The sequence below is a fragment of the Carettochelys insculpta genome, chromosome 4, assembly GCF_033958435.1.
Source record: "Carettochelys insculpta isolate YL-2023 chromosome 4, ASM3395843v1, whole genome shotgun sequence".
Lineage (NCBI taxonomy): Eukaryota > Metazoa > Chordata > Testudines > Carettochelyidae > Carettochelys > Carettochelys insculpta.
Genome location: NC_134140.1, coordinates 7,741,467 through 7,756,959, shown reverse-complemented (window position 1 = coordinate 7,756,959; position 15,493 = coordinate 7,741,467). Strand labels below are relative to the sequence as shown.

At 47.5% G+C, this 15,493-nt stretch overlaps 1 protein-coding gene across 1 annotated transcript in view; it reads right to left on the bottom strand.

Annotated features, from left to right (window-relative positions):
- Positions 1 to 2,848: 2,848 nt before the first annotated feature.
- Positions 2,849 to 15,493, bottom strand: part of DDRGK1 (DDRGK domain containing 1) — a 58,781-nt gene continuing 46,136 nt past the window's right edge. The window contains exons 7-9 of the mRNA XM_074991662.1: positions 11,990 to 12,046; positions 10,983 to 11,031; positions 2,849 to 5,191 (exon numbers count right to left, since the gene is read on the bottom strand). Coding sequence (XP_074847763.1) covers positions 5,019 to 5,191; positions 10,983 to 11,031; positions 11,990 to 12,046 — 279 coding nt within the window. The 3' untranslated portion in view covers positions 2,849 to 5,018. The remainder of the gene's footprint in view (positions 5,192 to 10,982; positions 11,032 to 11,989; positions 12,047 to 15,493) is intronic.

Below are 15,493 nucleotides of genomic sequence, written 5' to 3'. Positions count from 1 at the left end.
CGGCATTTGGCCCCATGTGGAAGGGCCAAATGTCAGGAAAGCCTCTTGCAACAGAACAGTCAGCACGAGATATGAAAATACATTGTGTAATTTGCATATCTTCGGCCAAGAGTTCTCAGCAACCTAGACAGTCTCTGGGCTGGTGTTCTGGGCACAGAACTCTGAACGATGTTCGGTTGTTTGTTCTCATTCTGTACAGCCTGTGGCTAATAGGACAAATCTTGGGCTAAGGCTCTGCCTCAGCTGGGAGACTGCCTGGACTGATCCTCAGGTCTTGGCTAATGATGGCAGCCCTGCAAATTAGGTCAGTAGGTCAAAATACCTCTGGCAACTGGAAACCCAAATTAAACTGACTTGTAAAAGGTGTATAGGCAGTCTACAGCCTTCCTCAGGCTGACACAAGGCAGCAGAGGTCGATCAAATATTAAAGCTGTCAAATAATGGCAGTTAACTCCCATGATTAACTTGTTTGAGTTAATCAGGACTATTCAGTGCTTTAATCACACTGTTAAACATTAAAATACCAAGGGAAATTTATTAATTATTTTTGGATGCTTTTCTACATTTTCAAATATTTTGATCTGAATGACGACGAAGAACACAGTGCTCACTTCAATTATAAATATTAGCAGTTCACACTACTGCAGTGAAATCTCTATTGTGAAAGTGAAACACACAGGGCTTTTTTTGTTATGTAACTGCACTCAAGAACAAAACAGTAAAACTTTAGAGCCTACAAGCCCACTCAGTTCTACTTCTTGGTCAGCCAAGACAAAAGTTTATTTACATTTGCTAGACGTAATGCTGCGTGCTTGTGATTTGCCATCTGAAGGTGAGAACAGGTATTTGCATGGGACTTTTGTAGCTGGTATTGTAAGGTATTTATGTGCCAGATATGCTCAATATCTGTATGTCCCTTCGTGCTTTGGTCACCGTTCCAGAGGACATGCTTCTGTGCTGATGAGCCTCATTAAAAAAAATTGCTAAATAAATTTGTGCCTGAACATCTTGGGGGGGGGGCGTAAAACTAGGTCTCCTGCACTCTGTCATACGTTTCATATTACGGCAGTTTTGAATGTTGCTCCAAGCACTCGTTGGTGTTTAAGAGCACTTTCACTGGTGACTGGACAAAACACAAGCAAGATACTAATGTGAGATTTCTAAAGCTAGCTACAGAACTCGACCCCAGCTTCAAGAGTCTAAAGTGACTTTCAAATCAGAGCAGGATGAAATGTGGAGCATAGTTAGGAAGTCTTGAAAGAGCAACACTTCAATGGAGAAACTATGGAACCTGGACCACCACCAAACAAAAATCAACCTTCTGCTGCAGGCATCTGTCTCAAAATGATGAAAATGAACACGCCTGGGCCTGCACTCCTTTGAATCGGTACTGAGCAGAACCCATTATCAGCATGGATGCGAGTCCTTGGTGGTTGAAGCATGAAGGGGCATGTAAATTTTAATGCATTTGGAATGTAAATATCTTGTGACACCAGCTACAAAAGCATCAGGAGAACTTCTGCTCTCACTTTCAGGTGACGTAAATAAGATGGGTAGCCTCATCTCCAGCAAACGTAAACAAGCTTGTTTGCCTGTCTGGGTGACTGGCTGAACAAGGAGGACGGAATGGACTTGAAGTCTCTAAAGGTTTACGTTTTCTTTTTGGATGCTGGCTTTAACAGATGATTCTACGTATGTCAACTCAACTTTCATGATACAGAAACCATACTACAAAACTTATGACAGGGGAAGGGACTGAAACGATTATTTCTTTTGTTTCTTAGGTGCAAATATTAGTAATAAAAATAAATACAAACTGAGCGCTATACACTTTGTATTCTAGCTTGTAATTGCACTCAGTGTATTTGAAAAGGTAGAAAACATCCAAAATATTTAAATAAATGCTATTCTACTATTGTTTAATAGAACGATTAATCACAATTAGTTTTTATTAATCACCTGACAGCGCGCACTCTCTCTGCCTGTGTCTCTCTCTCTCACACACACACACGGTAGAGCTTTAAACTTCATTACTTCAGGGCTGCATCTGTTTCTGCTCTGTCTCATCAAATTCAGACAAGGAATCACACGAATGTGCCCTGGCTACACATGCACTATAACACTGTGGAAGGAAGTCAAGAGATGAAGGTGACGGCCCTCAGACACTGGCTCTTCACAGGTGTTTGAGCACTTGGCCCTGGGGCATGCCCCACAGCCCAATTACACAGGACTTAGCTTGACTGCACACTTGTTGTATATATTAGGACAACAATGTCAAAGTTCATGCATCAAGCCCCCACACCATTTAAGTGCCACATTAAGGGTAGGTCTACGCTTAGCACAGACCGATCTTCCAGAGTTTGTTTTAGCCTGCCTGGTAGGGGAGTCCTAACTCAAACATTCAGGGCATCTCAGTTGACACCGGTACGCCTCACAGCAGCCAGGAGTAAGGGAAGTTGACCTGTCGACCTCCTGCTGAGGGGACGGCACAGAAATTTGACCTAAGGTACATTGACTCCAGTTATGCTATTCTCATAGTTGGAGTTGCATATCTTCGGTTGACATTGCTCCCCTGAGTGGAGACCAGGCCTAGGTGGTCAAAGACAGGATTAACTGGTACAGAGAACCTTGCCTGGACTCTGCGTGGTGGAATCTATTTCATCCTCAGAGCTCTTAGATCTGCTCTGAAGAAATTTTAGCATTTGAATAGACGTGGCCATGGACATTTGCGCCTGCTGAGCATCACATGCTAACACTGCCCCGCTGACATAGCTTTCTGAGTCACCAAACCACACTCCACCAGATTCCCTCTGGACAAACACAGGCAAGGAACCACCACGTGAGTTTTGTGATTAATTATGTAATATTTGTAAAGGGCTCTGATGACCGTGAAACCACACAACTACTGTGTAATTGGACAGACACCACTCCAAAGACATTTAATGCACAAGATGGGCTGCTCTCCATTAGGCAAATTACGCAGGTGCACCTGCAGAAGGAAGCTTGCACTAAACAATGGACCCTATTTTGATCTGTTGCATCCTGAATAACTGCATGTAAATTTCAGCTAACTGTTAGATCAGTGGAGTTACTTTGCTGTATTAAAAGTTACTGACTCTCAACTTTATAAATCAACAAGTTCTTTAAAATAACCCAACCAAACTCCAGAAGTCTGCAATTCTCCCCACTGTATTTATTTTACTAGGAAAACTGCCTGTATCATGACAGGACAAAACAAAAGATACAATGGCAGCGTAAACCCCAACCCAACTCTGAATGATTCAGGCACTTTGAAAAGCTTTAACTCAATCAATGTATTTGCTGGTGACTGAATGCCTCTGCTGGGTGATGAAAGCTGTCAGTATTCACGTCAGGCAAAGGAGGCAGCATTACAGCTGATCTGAACCTTGCCTCCCATAGCTGACAAACTCTGCAGGAATGGTGCTATTAACAAACATTTCATTTGCATAGCTACTCTGTCAGATTCACAAGTACAATGTGTTTATAGCAGAAGAAAGATAACCAAAGCACCCATCTAACCCTATAACAAATTATTCTCATCCAGGTGATAAATCCTCTCACCCAATAACACAATTAAAGCTTTGAAGTAACAGTCTTAGAAACAGTCTTTTGGTTGCAGCAACTGCAAGCTGTAGCCCTGGCAGTTAGTCGCCCCCTTGTGTTTTTTTTTTTTTTTTTTTTAAAGACAATCGAGAACACCCAGACCTTTCAGCAACTACATGTCTGAAACCTGCAGTCCCCTTGACTTGGCGTGTGGACGGCATGCCAGGGCATAACAGGGCATACAAAGTTGACCATAATCAGGACTGATCTGTACAGTAAGTTGGGGACATCCGCCTTGCTCTGTGTGTTTGCATCCTTCTGGCTTCAGCCACAGCAAGAGGGCGCACGGCTGCTTGCCACGCTTCTGTCATTACATAAACAAGAAAACAGAGGCGTTTCCATGGCAAAGGCTTTGGCTTGAAGTTCTTTGAACCAGAGAAGAGCTATACAAAGTTATCTTTACAACCAGAACAGAGCAAAACTTCTAATATAGTTTTATTTTTTATCTTCTACATCAATTCTAGATAATACAGTAAAATCTGCAAATGCCATCTGCATCCATCTATTCTTTCAGCCTGTACCTAGCAATACCACATAAAGCAGATGTTACAACTAAGACTATGTCTATCCTACTGTAGAAAGTCAACCTAAGCTATGCAACTCCAGCTACATGAGCAAATGGAGCTGACATATCTTAAGTTGAATTACTGCAGGGGAGAAGCATCTATACCATGTGAGGACAATGGGAAAGTTTCTCCTGTTGACTTTTCTTACACTTCTCATGGGGCATAGACTACAGGGTCAACAGCAGAATATGTCATTGATGTAGTGGGTCTTCTCCAGACCCACCAAACTGACCACTGGTGGATCGATCTCAGAGCCTTGATACCCGCTGTAGAGTAGCTGTAGCTTAAAGAGTATAATACAGTACAGTTGTATAGACAGCCTGGGTAATGCCAACTGCAGTTTCAAAAGCTACTGCACGTAACACAAATGTGAGATTTGGAAGCAGGACAGAAGCACTTGGAAGCATACATTCACCTAGCATGCCCTTCCTGCACACATCAGCACAGGGGTCTGAGCTTTCAGAGTAAACGGAAAAGTATGGCTGTGCTGCTACACGCATGGGGGCTAATTCCACCCTCTAATGTGTCCACAGAGTCATTGAAATCACAGAGCCACAGACGCACCAGAGAGTGTAGCTTAGTCCTGGGTTCTTTTCTAGTGTCCCCTCGGGGCAGGGATGCGCAGAAGGAAGTAGTGCTTCCATATTATTCTGATTATCTGCTCTAATCAACCGAGAAGCAAAACATTGGATAACGTCGCGCGGTTCACGTTTACAAGTAAATCACCACATCTCTTTTTCATGGTTACAAACAGACACGGAGGTTTTTTTAAATGACCTGCATGTCATTCATTTACTGCCGTATCTTCCCACACCGTGAAATGCATTATCACACCACGCTCTGAGCGACAGCTCTGCTCTCTGGCTGGAGGTTGATAAGAGAATTGCTTGCTTGGGCCAGTTCTGCGATGGAGACTCGGCCTCTCTGCTTGATAAACTGAGCCACCGCTGTCATCTCTTCTAGAGTGATATAGATGAACTTTCCTCGGTCGTCGATCACCCCTACAAGACAAGCATGACCAGGAGTCAATACTTCTAAGCTAACTACATTTTCTGACAGACATTAATGACCCCACACCAGTTAATTTAGGCAACTGCATTTACAGGACATAGACTAAGTTGCAGATTAAGGCTTGGTCTACAATAGGCAGGTAAGCTGATTGCACATATGCAATTCTAGCTACAGCAACCGCGTAGCTAGAAATGACTTATCTGCAATGCACTTACCTGGCTGTCCTCACTGAAGAAGGTCAAAAGGAGAGCTTCTCCTGTCGACCTCCTTGACTCCTTGCAATAGCGAGGAGTACAGGGTTCCACTGCTGACCCCGATAGGTCAATTTCATACATCTCTACCAGGTGCACGAAATTGAAGCTGGAAGATCGACCTTGAGCATGTAACTGCTCACAGGCAGACTTGAATCTGGGACCTCTGGAGCACAGTGCCAGTGCCTCTACAGCTTGAGCTAAAGGCCAGCTGGTTCTCAGCTTAGGCTGTAGAAAACACTTCCTCTTTCTCTGTGGTCTAGGTACCACTACATGGGACTCCTGGGGCACCTTACACACTAACAGGTATTTTGGAGCCTAAGCTTTCGTGGGCAGAGACCCGCTTCATCAGATGCATCTGACGAAGTGGGTCTTTGCCCATGAAAACTTACACTCCAAAATATCTGTTAGTCTGTAAGGTGCCATGGGACTTCTTGTTGTTTTTGAAGCTACAGATTAACTTGCTGACCTCTCTGATACATGGGACTGTGAACCACCCATAGGTGTGTGGGTTACACTTGTAACCTCTTTGCAGCAGGGATTGTCATTTTATTCTATTTGTACAGCACCCAGCACGAGGGGGTCCAGGTCCCCAGCCGGAGCTTTGCACATACATCTAATGATCTCTGCTGGGCTGTGAGGCAATAGAGTAACATGAATAAGATCCACGTAGCTCAATGCTTGTATTCATTGCAATACTATAGTTAAGACATTAGCAATTGCAGCCCAGGCTGTCATCACTACAAACGAGTGTTCTAACTATATTATTAATACCCCCTAGAGCAAACACTCTTCAGTCCTGCAGATAGCTTAGCTCAAAAGTTTTCCCTTGAGCGCAGGCAATACCTTTCCCGACCTGTCACACGATAGTAGGAAAGAACAGTTGTAGGTACCACGCTTGCATCTATTCCAGGGACAGCAACGTAAAAGTAGGGACATGAGGACAAACGTGGGCTGAACTAATGGGCGCCTGTAGCGCTACAAACTATTTTCACTTAATTTTTAAAGGGACTTGATTTCAGGCTGGCAATGTCCCAGTAGAGTTTGGAGGCTGAGGAAGGGGAAAGCCTCCTTTAAACAGCTGCACAGTTCCTTTTTTTTAGTCTGTTTTGCTTAGGGCTTTTTATTATTTTAGGAAAAAAAGATTCAAAGCAACCCTAGAAGTCTTGCCTAGCCCCTGGTCTTCAGGACTTCCCAGCTCCCCTGGAGAGGCTCACCCAAAGCCCACGCTTGCTCTCGGCTGCTCCTGTTTCCCTTTTCGCCTGACAGGTGTCGAGCACAGTGTTCCCTGCTTGGGCAGCCACCCAGCTGATTAGCAGGGACTGCCCACAGTCGGCAGCCTCTGCCTTTACTGGTGGTGCACATCCACACATGCCTTGGTGCACATAAAATTTATTCCACCCAACGATGGAAAAAGTAAGAAGGAACACTAATGGAGCGCACCCCCTGCCCACATCCTTCCCTGACCACTATCTCGCCTATCTGCTTCTCCTGCCTTGGCAGCAAGAAGCCATGCGTGTAATTTCCTGTCGGGCACATGACTATGAGCAGGCATCTGATCCACAACTACCACTCCCAGTTTTAGACTCCCCACGTCTAATGCCTGCGGCAGTCCCTTTCCTTGGCTCCAGGCTGCCAGAGAATAGTAAGACTGGGACTCGTCAGCATGGAAGAGAGACGACTAAGGTAGGATGTGTGGTAAGAGCTCTATAAAATTGTGAGCGGCGTGGAGGAAGTAAATAAGGAAAAGTTATTTACTCCTTCCCGTCATACAAGAACTCGAATGAAATGAATAGGGAGCAGGTTTAAAAAACACAAAAGGAAGTTCTTCCTCACCCAATGCAAGGTCAACCTGTGGAACTCCCTGCCAGAGCATATTGTGAAGGCCAAGAGGATAACAGCTAAAAAACAAGAACTAGCCCAGTGCCATCCCACCCTCAAACAGCCCAGCTGCACGAGAGAGGGGGGGGGGGGGGGGTGTGTGTGTGTGTGTGTGTGTGTGTGTGTGTCTCTCTCTCTCTCTCTCTCTCTCTCTCTCTCTCGCCTGGAGAGCTCAGGGGGTGGAGATGGGAAGGATCCGTGCCCCGCCTCAAGGGCTCGGGGAATCCCTTTGCCAGTCCCTGACGTGTGTTCACTCATGGCCCTCTGCAGGTTGTGATGGCCATCAGCACACCCGTCTGTGGAGGGTCACCAGTCTGGGAGACCTTGACCAGTTCGTGGCTAGCTTCGCTGCCCTGGGGTTCCTGAACCATGTCAGGGCCATTGATCGGACCCACATCCTGATTAGTGCCCTGGACCATACTGTGGTCAAGTACATTAACCAGAAGGGCTACTTCTCCATGGTGCTGCAGGCCTTGGTCAACCACCATGGGCAGTTCACAGACACTCACATTGGGTAGGCGTGCCGGGTGCACACCACCAGTGGGTTCTGGCACAGGCTGGAGGAGAGTACATTTGTCCCCCGCTGTGAGCTGGTGGTCGGGGACGTGCAGATGCCACGCTGCATGGTGGGGGACCCGGCCCACCCCCTCATGCTGTGGCTGATGAAACCCTATGCCGACCAGCTGGACCACAGCCAGGAATTGTTCAAGGCCTGTCTGAACTGCATCAGGATGCGGGCCGAGTGCACCTTCAAGGCACGGTTCAGGTGTCTGCTTGCCTGTCTGGATGTGGGGGAGCACAACATCCACCAAGTTGTGAGGGCTGCTTGTGCCCTGCACAACATTGTGGAAGGGAAGAGGGAGGTCTCCCTCCTGGGGTTGGGGGCACATGCTGCCTGCGAGGGGCGTGCCTATGAGCAGCAGGCCCACCTGCCGCCCACCTGGCCCATCAGGATGGGCTTTGGATCCAGGAGGCCCTGAGGGAGAGCTTCTCCCAAGGCCCTTAGTAACCCTCCCCAGGGCACTCCCAGAAGGGGCATCAGGCCCACAGCCCTACCTTGTCTGCACCACAACCCCTCCCTTTGCCCCCTCACCCCTCCCTGACTCCTGCACAATGAAGAGGGACATGGGTGTGGTGAACGAAACTGAAATTTACTGGAATAAAAATGTGCGCTAAATAAACTCGGTAATAAACTATATACAATAAAGTGATGCTCAAGGAATTATTTACAGGTCAGGGGCACTTAGGGCTGGGTGGAGTCCTCAGAATATGGAGGGGGTGGGGCTCTGAACCTGAGGGGAGCAGAATCCTAACCAGTGTTGGTCTCAGGATCTCCTCCTGCTGTGGCTTCAGGGTCTCCCTCAGGGCTGGGCTGGGACCAAAGGAAGGTATGGGCAGAAAGGGGCTACAGCAGGGTTAGGGGGGCGGGGAGCAGGGGCTGCAGCAAGGTCTGGGTGGGCAGGGGAAGCAGGGGGCCTGGGGAGCAGGGGGAAGGGGCCATGGCCATCACCCAGGGGATCAGGCAGGTATCCAGGATGCCATGTGGGAGGGCTGGAAGGTGCAGGGTGGTAGGAGTGGCCACCTGAGACAGCATCTCCCGCCAGACACTGGTGACAGCATCAAAGCAGGACATGAGCTGGTCCCAGACCCACGACTGTCACTCCATGTTGGCCGTGAGCCGTCGCTCCACTGTGCCCTGCATGGCCCACAGGGCAGTGTTGCGGTCCAGCTGGAGCTCTTCACAGACTCTCCTATGGCCCCTCTGACTACAGGCTCGGCCTGGTGATGAGGGTGGAATGGCTCAGCCCTTGGTCAGTGCAGGTCCAGCTGTAAGGGGCAGAGAAGGTGAGACGTTCATGCAATGTGGCCCCTAGGGCCCTGCCCCCCACCGTGAGCAGTGACCAATGTTCCCTGGGCCAGGGTATGGGAATGTCCCAGAGCGGAGCCATGTGTGCCCTACATAGTGAGCCTGGGCATGCCGGGGCTTCCCAGTGCCTCTGGGACCATTCTGACTGCTGCAGCCCAACCCCCCCAGGCAATGGGCTAGCAGCCAAGGGAATGTCTGGCCACAGAAAGGTCCCCTCATGTGTGGGGGGTGAGCCAGGAGCAGCCTCGCCCTCCCTAAGACCCACGCACACCTGCAGCTTGCAACACTGCATGAGGGACAGGTGCTGCTTCTCACCTGCGGGCATTCCAGTGTGCTGGGTGCTACACTCATTGGTGCGTCTGAGGTCAGGCTAATGCCTTTGTGACTAGCCTGCTTCCAGCCGTGGCAGGTTCTGGGAGGTCCCCAACCCCAGGGCTTGTCCGGCCTCCCACGGGGGGGGTGTCTGTCTGACAGGTCTGGGCGGCACACATTCCTGCTGCCCATGGTTCCAAATGCAGGGGCTACAGCGCAAGGTCCCACCTGGGCTGTCCAAGCGACACTAAACACTCCGTGTCTGCATCCTGCCCCTCATGCCCTGGGGTGTGTATCGCACGGGGTACTCACTGGAGGGAGCCTTGCCCTGCTCCGAAGATGCTTGGGAGGTGGCCTGGCTGGTGGGCATGGGGCCCAAGACCAGCATGAGGCTCCTGGCCTCTGAGTCCATCTGTGGCGTGGGTTGAGGCTGAGATGCTTGCACCTCCTGTGAGGGCTCCCGCTGTGGTGGGGGGCCTCAAGCGGGTGGGGATGTGGGATCCTCGAGATGCTGTTGAGCTCTGGGTAATATGGGCAGGTTGCTGGTCCTGCCCTGGAGTGTTGGGCAGCATCCCGGGCCTGGACGTAGCCCTGCGTCAGCTCCTTGACCTTTGCCCAGGCCTGCTACAGGGTGCAGTGAGGGTAGCTCCATTCAGCCAGGGCGGTGGCCATCCTGCTGCATATTTCAGCATGTCACTGCCTGGCCTTGGGGTCCCAGAGAGTTTCCTCCTCCCTGCACAGGTCCAAAAGGGCCTGAATCTTGGGACCCCTCAGTCTGCACTCCTGTGGGCCCACGGGGGTCCCGGGATGCCTGGCGTCCTGCCATCGCTGCTGGGATGAGGGCGTCTGGGAGAGCCACTCAGCATCCCCCGGCTCCAATGCTCTCAGCTTCCTGCCACGGGGTTTCCCAGGCTCCCTGTGGCTTTAAGAAGGGCTGGAGGCAGGAATCACAGAGTGTGACTTGCCATGGAGAAGGTGTCGACAGAAGGTCCCCCGGAAAGTCCAGACCAGAAATTTGTACACAGAGCTGTGTCAACAGCTGCGTTCTTCCTCATGACGAGCGAGGTCCAGCTGTCAACAAAAGTGCTGGGTTCTGTCAACCGAGAGCACTTTGCAATCTGGCTGTTCCATGGGTTTTGTTGATAAAATGGCCGTTTTATCAACAAAACTCTAATCTGGGCATAGCCTCAGAGTGCATTTCTTAATTCTGTATCACCACAAAAACCAGGCACAGAAGTGTTAGATTGCCTCTCCAGGATGGCTACCCATTTTAAATGGCCAAGTTTGAAAGCTGAAATTGTGGTACTAAATATATCTATTGATCATGTCATGTAGGAGTCTTCTGTGATTTCAGTATAAAGAGAAAAGAAAGAATTTGCTTACTAATTGCTTAAGTGGTCCTGCACATTTCTGCATCACCTATGAATACTCTAAAAACCCGAAAGAACCCCTTAACGTTTCCACTGTCACCTGTTAGTGAGCCATCTGCCATCAGGTCTTGTACTCTATTAATTGCATCCTGTTGGGGAGAGGGAAACAAGAACCAGTTAAAAGGAGAGAGGTCTTAGGTTTCCAAGACTACAAAAAAAGATTGTGCTTCATATCTTATTCTCAAGAATATTGAGGCAGAACATGTGTTAACAGCACCTCTTACTAATGCGAGTGATAAGTCTTTTTACCGGGACAAGGTTTTGTCTTAGCCAGGATGCGGTCAGCCTCTAACCCAGAATATGCAAATAGCTGCCTCCCCACAAGTGACTGTTCTTGTAAAGTTATCTGCATGTCAGGCCAGCCCATGCAACTCTGACAGTTTACACCAGCTAAGCATTTGGTCCAAATACATTAATGAAAAATCCATCTGGTCTGCTTAAAAGCTGTTGTGTTCTCCACTGGCTCAGCAGGTAACCTGCTAAATTTCCACCCGGTAACTCCACTGTTATTCTGTCACTCCACGCGACCAGATGGGTTTTTATTCTTTGATCAGCAGCTGAAGGGTGCTAGGTGTGTCAGAATCAAATCAAATCCATGGCTCCTCCTCGAACCACAGAAAGAGCTAACGCGGAAGAGGCGCAAATGCAGAAAACGGTTATGACGAATGTTGCAATTTTCCCACTCATCTCGGGAACTCCCACCCTATCCACCAATGACCATGCTCAGAAACAGGTAAATCAGGAGAGCGTACAAGCACGTGCTGCATTCAGAGCAAGGCTTGGATGGCAGTGCTAGGGGCCAGCCAGAAATGCTGGGGTGTAAGACATTCTGGGCAGGCCCTTCAGGACAAGGACTCATTGGCTGATGAGGTTATTGGCTGGATATTTCTTCCAATTCATTCCCCTTTTTTTGTGTGGGCTTCTTTTGAACTTCAGTCAAGATCTAAGTGTTGTCAGCAGGACCACCAAGACACTCATGGAAACAGTCAGTCTACCCACCCTCCCAACCACAAGCATGTCATCTTAATTCTGGCTCAAAATGCTTACCTGGGTTCTTAACCCAAAATGGGAAGCCAGGTCTTCCAGCAGAACCACCTTTGCATTCTAGGGAAACAAACCAAGGACTATAAGCAGCTGATGAGAACAGGGACCAGCTTTTTATCTGCTTGGCCACAGAAATAAGCAGCAAACATATAGCTGGACAGAAACTAGAATTTAAGTTCACAACTCCTAGCAAATGCTCCTGCTTGGGAAAAATCAGACTTTGCTGATTTATTTAAATCATTCAGTTTGGCCTACTGAGAAATTAGAGGCTCTCTCCACCTGCAGATGGGGCACTGAGCCTACGACTACACAGCTGTGTTATTTCAGAATAAGCTGTTACAGAAGAGATTTTTCTGGAATATCGTATTTCAAAATAATACATCTATACACAAAATGAGTATCAAAATAGCACTCAGCTATTCTGAAATACAGCATCCATGCACAAGAGTCTATTTTGGATCAGAGCCCCTAGAAGCACTATAGCTTATTTCAAAATAGCCCCTTCTTGTCTGTCTATACAACCCCATTATGAAATATCTATTTCAGAACAGGTGTTATTCCTCATAGAATGAGGTTTCCAGAATTCCAAATGAGCTGTCCGCTAGTTCTAAATTATTTCAAAATAGCAGTTTTGATGTATAGAGACCCACAAAGTTATTTTAAGGTAACTTTGCTGTGTAGACACACCCTGACTGCGTTTCTAGGGATCTGTTTGAACCAAGCTCTTATTTTAGAGGTGCCAGGTAAGCAGAAACATTTTGGACTATCACCGAGCAGCTACTCATAAAAGGCTCCTAACTGTTCTTCCTGCAACCTGCAGCCTACCCTGCCAGCATTAAGGTATACTTCTGGTTTGCACAATGCTATCTACTCCTTTTCTCTTGTTTGGGATGTTCCAAACTAGGCCTCCAGGTATGCTGGGCTCTTCAATGGTGTGTCTTTACTAATACTGGCACTGTCGCCCCAATGACTTTCCTTAGCAAATTAATCCCTTCCCTAGTTTTTCCTCACCAGAGGTACATTGCTGGTGCTCTGTCAGAAGGGCAGCACAACATGGAGTGAGGACAGAACTGCAAGCCAGAAACTCTTCAATATTCTAACTGGCTTAAGCACTGGCTCCCTTCATCACTCTAGCCAAGTGACTTCATAGCTGATTCCCCACTTCTTCACTCTAGTTCTACACCGCTGTAACCACAGGGAGTTATACACTGCACTGGTGAAATGGGAATTCAACCACTCCATGCCTCGGTTTCTACACCAGTAAAATGGGTTACTCTCTCAGCTATCTAATAGCACTGTAAAGATGTATTAATGCTTGTAAGGAACTTTAAATATAAAAGGCTATAGAGATGTTAAGCATTAGTCTCTCTCAGTTCCAAGTCATTGTTCTTTGAGTATCACAGGGACGTTGTATCTAGCAGAGCTCTACAATTTCAGATGCAAGCACTACACTTCAATTGGACACATGCTTCCAGAATGACGACATTTATGTTTTGACTTATTTAAGACACAGCAACCAGAATGGACATTCAGGAAATAAATAGGTTGTACACACAGTCATACTCTCTTTCGTTAAGGGGGAAAAAATTAAAATCCCACGGACTTACTAGTTGTGAAGTTAGACACAGCCAAGCTACAGAACTGACTACCATGGACTGAAGATACAGAACTGAAACCAGTCCATGGAATTCAGTTCTCAGAGCTGGGAACTGCTATGGATCATCACATCTTCATTTTAAAGGACAGGGGGTGAACCCACCCCCCACCAACATGCCCACCCTCTCACTAAATGAGAAAAGAGGATTTTAATCTCCCTTTAAAAACAGCCATTCCCTAAGTACGGACAGAATTTACTGGAAGCTTTCCAGGTTAATTGCTTATCCTGGCTGGTATTCTAGGAAATCAAGGCTCTCTTTTGCAGAAATACAATCATTGATGCTTCAGGCCTGATTCATGCCACAGCATTTAAGCATGTACTTAACTGCAGAAAACATACGCTGATCTTTCATTAATTTCAATAAGCTGGCACGAGCTTAGGTACTTTGCCCAACTGGGGTGAGAAACCATTCTGTAGGACCAAGTCCTCTCCAGTTACTTAAGCAGCAATACCACCATAATCAAGAGAGGATTCATGGGAGTACCAGAAGCAGGATTTTGAGAGAGTGTGAGTGTGCATATGAGCATTCAGGATTCATCCCCCAGCCTCCTGGGGTAGTTTTGCATCAGGTTCTTTGTGAAAACAAGTTGGGAGCCATTTGAAGCGGCTCAGAGATGTAGAAAGTAGGAGTCCCAGCGAAAGTGACTTTGCATTTTGGGCCCCCTCCCCAGCGCTCTGCCCACTCCTGCCTCTCACAGTTCCCATGGGCCAAACCTCCCTGCAGCTGTCAGACAATGGCCAATCCATTTCTTCAAGTACTCATTGGGCCCACAGAATCTCTTCGGTGAAGTGTCCTGCACTGCTCTGGTGGCATGTTCAAAATAAAGCAGATTTCCTCTTCCATAAGCCAGATTCCCACCTTTGTAACATCACGATGGGTTGCTGGGAATGGAAATACTTTGGGTACTAATTTCACACACAGGCCCTGAGGTCACAGAGGCCTGAGACTTGAGGAGCAGCCGATGAGCTTAATAATCAAGGGATTTTCATAGGAGCTTTCAGGGAATTAGGTGCTCACATGCCATTTAATTTAAATCGAACACAAAACCAATGCCCCCAAAAGCAAACCAAAGAGTCTGCGTTTCTTACAAAACACCCCCACAAATAAAATACGAAAGAAGCTGCCTACACTCAAACTGGCAAAAGCAAAACAGCATCTTCCACGGACAGGCTAATCTACACTTATGTTTATGGTTTTGAGGCGTCAGCTGATCGGGAAGCCCACACGACAGGCGTGCTTTCAGACTGAGGCTGATGGATTAGCACTGTTTCAGCAGAGAAGTCGTTCCCTGTAAAAAAGGAACAACATATCCAGCTAGGGTGGACTACATGCCACCCTTGTCTTCTATAACCCATACATATTTTCAAGCCAAACAGAATACTAAATGTTTTAAAGAAAATAACGCTCCAGATGCTGTTGTCTATCTCCAGTCCGCAATGAATTCACTTAAGTGCCCTCCTGAATTGGGAAGTTTTTCTGAATCGAGGCCCTTCACACAAACTTAAGTCACATTTATTGAGCTGCTGATCTCACATGAGTCAAGCTGTCTTAGCTTTCAGATCTCAAGAGTCACACACTGTTATTGTTTTTCCAGTTCCAGACAGACAACGTGTATCTCAGTCAAAAATGTAGCAGCTGAGGTTTCTCTTTTAATTGGTGAACGTGAATCACCACAGATACCCCAATGCTATTAAAAGGAAGCCTAAGACACCCTGAGGAGTGACCTTTTCCATAACACCTTTCTAAAGGTTAAGACGCTGCCACACATCTCCCGGGTAGAGAGGAAATCAAGTTCGAGGTTTGCGTGACCTTTACTGTGCTCATGTTTCAAAAGGATAAGAAAAACGCA